The sequence below is a fragment of the Lagopus leucura genome, unplaced genomic scaffold (genome assembly GCF_019238085.1).
Source record: "Lagopus leucura isolate 7727_CA_CO unplaced genomic scaffold, USGS_WTPT01 111-10_obj-0_obj, whole genome shotgun sequence".
In the NCBI taxonomy this organism is placed as follows: Eukaryota; Metazoa; Chordata; class Aves; order Galliformes; family Phasianidae; genus Lagopus; species Lagopus leucura.
In genome coordinates, this window is record NW_024968987.1 from 144954 (window position 1) to 147484 (window position 2531).

At 66.5% G+C, this 2531-nt stretch overlaps 1 protein-coding gene across 2 annotated transcripts; it reads left to right on the forward strand.

Annotated features, from left to right (window-relative positions):
• The first annotated feature begins 465 nt into the window (after positions 1-465).
• On the forward strand, positions 466-2525 carry NPTX1 (neuronal pentraxin 1). 2 transcript variants are annotated; one of them, XM_042894867.1, is made up of 5 exons: positions 466-992; positions 1088-1295; positions 1538-1782; positions 1904-2083; positions 2158-2525. In XM_042894867.1, exons 1-5 carry the CDS (start codon positions 495-497, stop codon positions 2377-2379), a joined length of 1353 nt encoding a protein of 450 aa, XP_042750801.1. In that variant the 5' UTR covers positions 466-494; the 3' UTR covers positions 2380-2525. The 2 variants fall into 2 exon arrangements, with proteins under 2 accessions (XP_042750801.1, XP_042750802.1); XM_042894868.1 differs by having other exon boundaries at positions 1091-1295.
• Positions 2526-2531: the final 6 nt, after the last annotated feature.

Sequence of the window (2531 nt, forward strand, 5' to 3'; positions counted from 1 at the left end):
CGGAGCGGGGAAGCGGAGCTCCGGCGGCCGCGGGGCTGTGTGGGACACGCCATACCCACGACCACGGGGCAGCCCGGGAGAGCAGCGCTACTGCGCGGCCCCGCACCGCACACCCACAAAAGCCCCCTCTGGCTGCTCCCCCGCTTCACGTTCACTTCTACAAACCCCTCCTCGCCCCGTGGCGGACCTACGCGCCGACAGCCCCGGCCGCTCACTCACACTCACACGCTCACTCACTCACGCTCACTCACTCACACTCACACTCACACTCACACTCACTCACACTCACACTCACTCACACTCACTCGCGCTCACCCCCGCGGGACCGGCCGCCCCCCCCCTCTCCCCCCCCGTCTCGCAGCCGGGATTCCACGCGCCGTGACGTCACGCCTCGCGGCCCCGCCCGGGCGCTATAAGAGCGGCCGCGTGCCGCAGTGGGCCCGGCGGAGAGCGGCGGAGCCGGCGCCAGCCCAGCCCGGTTCCCCGGCCCCGCCATGGCCGCGCTGGCCCTCTGCCTTCCCCTTCCCCTGCCCCGATTCCTGTCCCTGTCCCTGCCCCGCTTCTTGCCCCTGTCCCTGACGCTGCTCCTGGCGCTGTCGGCGCTGCGCGGCCGCGCGCAGAGCTTCGGGCAGACGCGCTTCATCTGCACCTCGGTGCCGCTGGACGGGGACATGTGCGCGGCCACTGCGCCGGGCGGAGGTTCGGCCGAGGAGCTGAAGAGCACCGTGCTACAGCTACGGGAAACGGTGCTGCAGCAGAAAGAGACCATCATGAACCAGAAGGACACCATCCGCGAGCTGACGGCCAAGCTGGGCAGGTGCGAGAGCCAGAGCGTGCTGGACGGCGAGTCCAAGGGCGGCGGGGGGGGAAGGAAGCAGGGCGGCTTCTCCAAGAACACCATGGGCGACCTGTCCCGGGCGCCGGCCGCCGAGACCCTCAGCCAGCTCGGACAGACGCTGCAGTCCCTGAAAACCCGCCTGGAGAACCTGGAGGTACCCCGCGTCCCGCACCCGGAGCCCGCAGAGCGCGGAGCCCGCGGGGGAACGCGGCGTTAACGGCCCCCCCTTGCTCTGTCCGCCCCCCGCAGCAGTTCAGCAGGATGAACTCCTCCGGGCAGAGCACCAACCTGAAGGACATCCTGCAGAACAAGATCGACGATCTGGAGAAAGAGGTGCTGTCCCGGGTCAACAGCCTGGAGGAGGGCAAGTACAACCCCAAGAACGAGTCCGAGGAGCGGGGCAAGATCGAGAGCACCCTCACATCGCTGCATCAGCGCATCAGCGACCTGGAGAAAGGTACCCCCCCTCCGCACCCCACCCCGCCCGCTCCCCGCTGCCGGCGGAATGCCGAGCAGAGCCCGTCCGCTCCGAGCGCTGCCCTCCGCCCCCCGGGGATGCTCCGCGCTGGGGATTACGGCCGGAGCGGGGCCGTGCAGGGAGGATTTGTGCTCACTGCCGTTACATAATGGGGCCGGGAGGGGTGCGGACCCCAACCACGGGTGGACGCACTGGGGTCCCAGCACGCCTCCACCCCACAGGCCAGAAGGACAACCGCCCCCCGGATAGGTTCCAGCTCACCTTCCCTCTGCGCACCAACTACATGTATGCCAAGGTGAAGAAGAGCCTCCCCGAGATGTACGCCTTCAGCATCTGCATGTGGATCAAATCCAGCGCCTCCCCCGGCATGGGCACCCCATTCTCCTACGCCGTGCCCGGACAGGCCAATGAGCTGGTGCTCATCGAGTGGGGCAACAACCCCATGGAGATCCTCATCAACGACAAGGTGTGGGCACGGGGGGGCTGGAGGGATCCTCCTTGATGGCACGGTGTGGGCACGTAAGGGCTGGAATGAGGGGGGGACGGCATGGGGACCCACCTCCCTGACCCCTTCCTGTCCCCGTTAGGTGGCCAAGCTGCCCTTCATCATCAACGACGGCAAATGGCACCACATCTGCGTCACCTGGACCACGCGGGACGGCGTCTGGGAGGCGTACCAGGACGGCACGCAGACGGGCAGCGGTGAGAACCTGGCCCCATACCACCCCATCAAACCGCAGGGCGTGCTGGTGCTGGGCCAGGAGCAGGTAAGGATCCCTGCGAGGGGAGCGGGAACATGGCCGGCACTACAGGGCTCTGATGGCCACCCCTCACCCCATAGGACACGCTGGGCGGAGGGTTTGACGCCACGCAGGCCTTCGTGGGGGAGCTGGCACACTTCAACGTGTGGGACCGGCGGCTGTCCCCAGGCGAGGTGTACGCGTTGGCCACCTGCAGCAGCAAGGCTCAGGCTGGGAACGTCATCGCCTGGGCAGAGACCAACATCGACATCTACGGCGGGGCCACCAAGTGGACTTTCGAGGCCTGCCGTCAGCTCAATTAGGGCCACGGACACGCGAGAGCCGCCTCCTCATCGGGTTCTTTCAGTCATTTGGGTTTTCCTCTTATTTATGTATTTATTTTGGTTGGGATTTGTTTGTTTGTTTGTTTGTTTGTTTTTGCGCAAAACTGACTGAGAACGAAGCCCTCACCTCC

Coding starts and splice junctions, on each gene's coding strand:
- NPTX1 (XM_042894867.1), top strand. CDS start 495: ATGGCCGCGCTGGCCCTCTGCCTTCCCCTTCCCCTGCCCCGATTCCTG. Junction 1,296..1,537: donor CATCAGCGACCTGGAGAAAG/GTACCCCCCCTC, acceptor TCCACCCCACAG/GCCAGAAGGACAACCGCCCC. Junction 2,084..2,157: donor TGGTGCTGGGCCAGGAGCAG/GTAAGGATCCCT, acceptor CTCACCCCATAG/GACACGCTGGGCGGAGGGTT.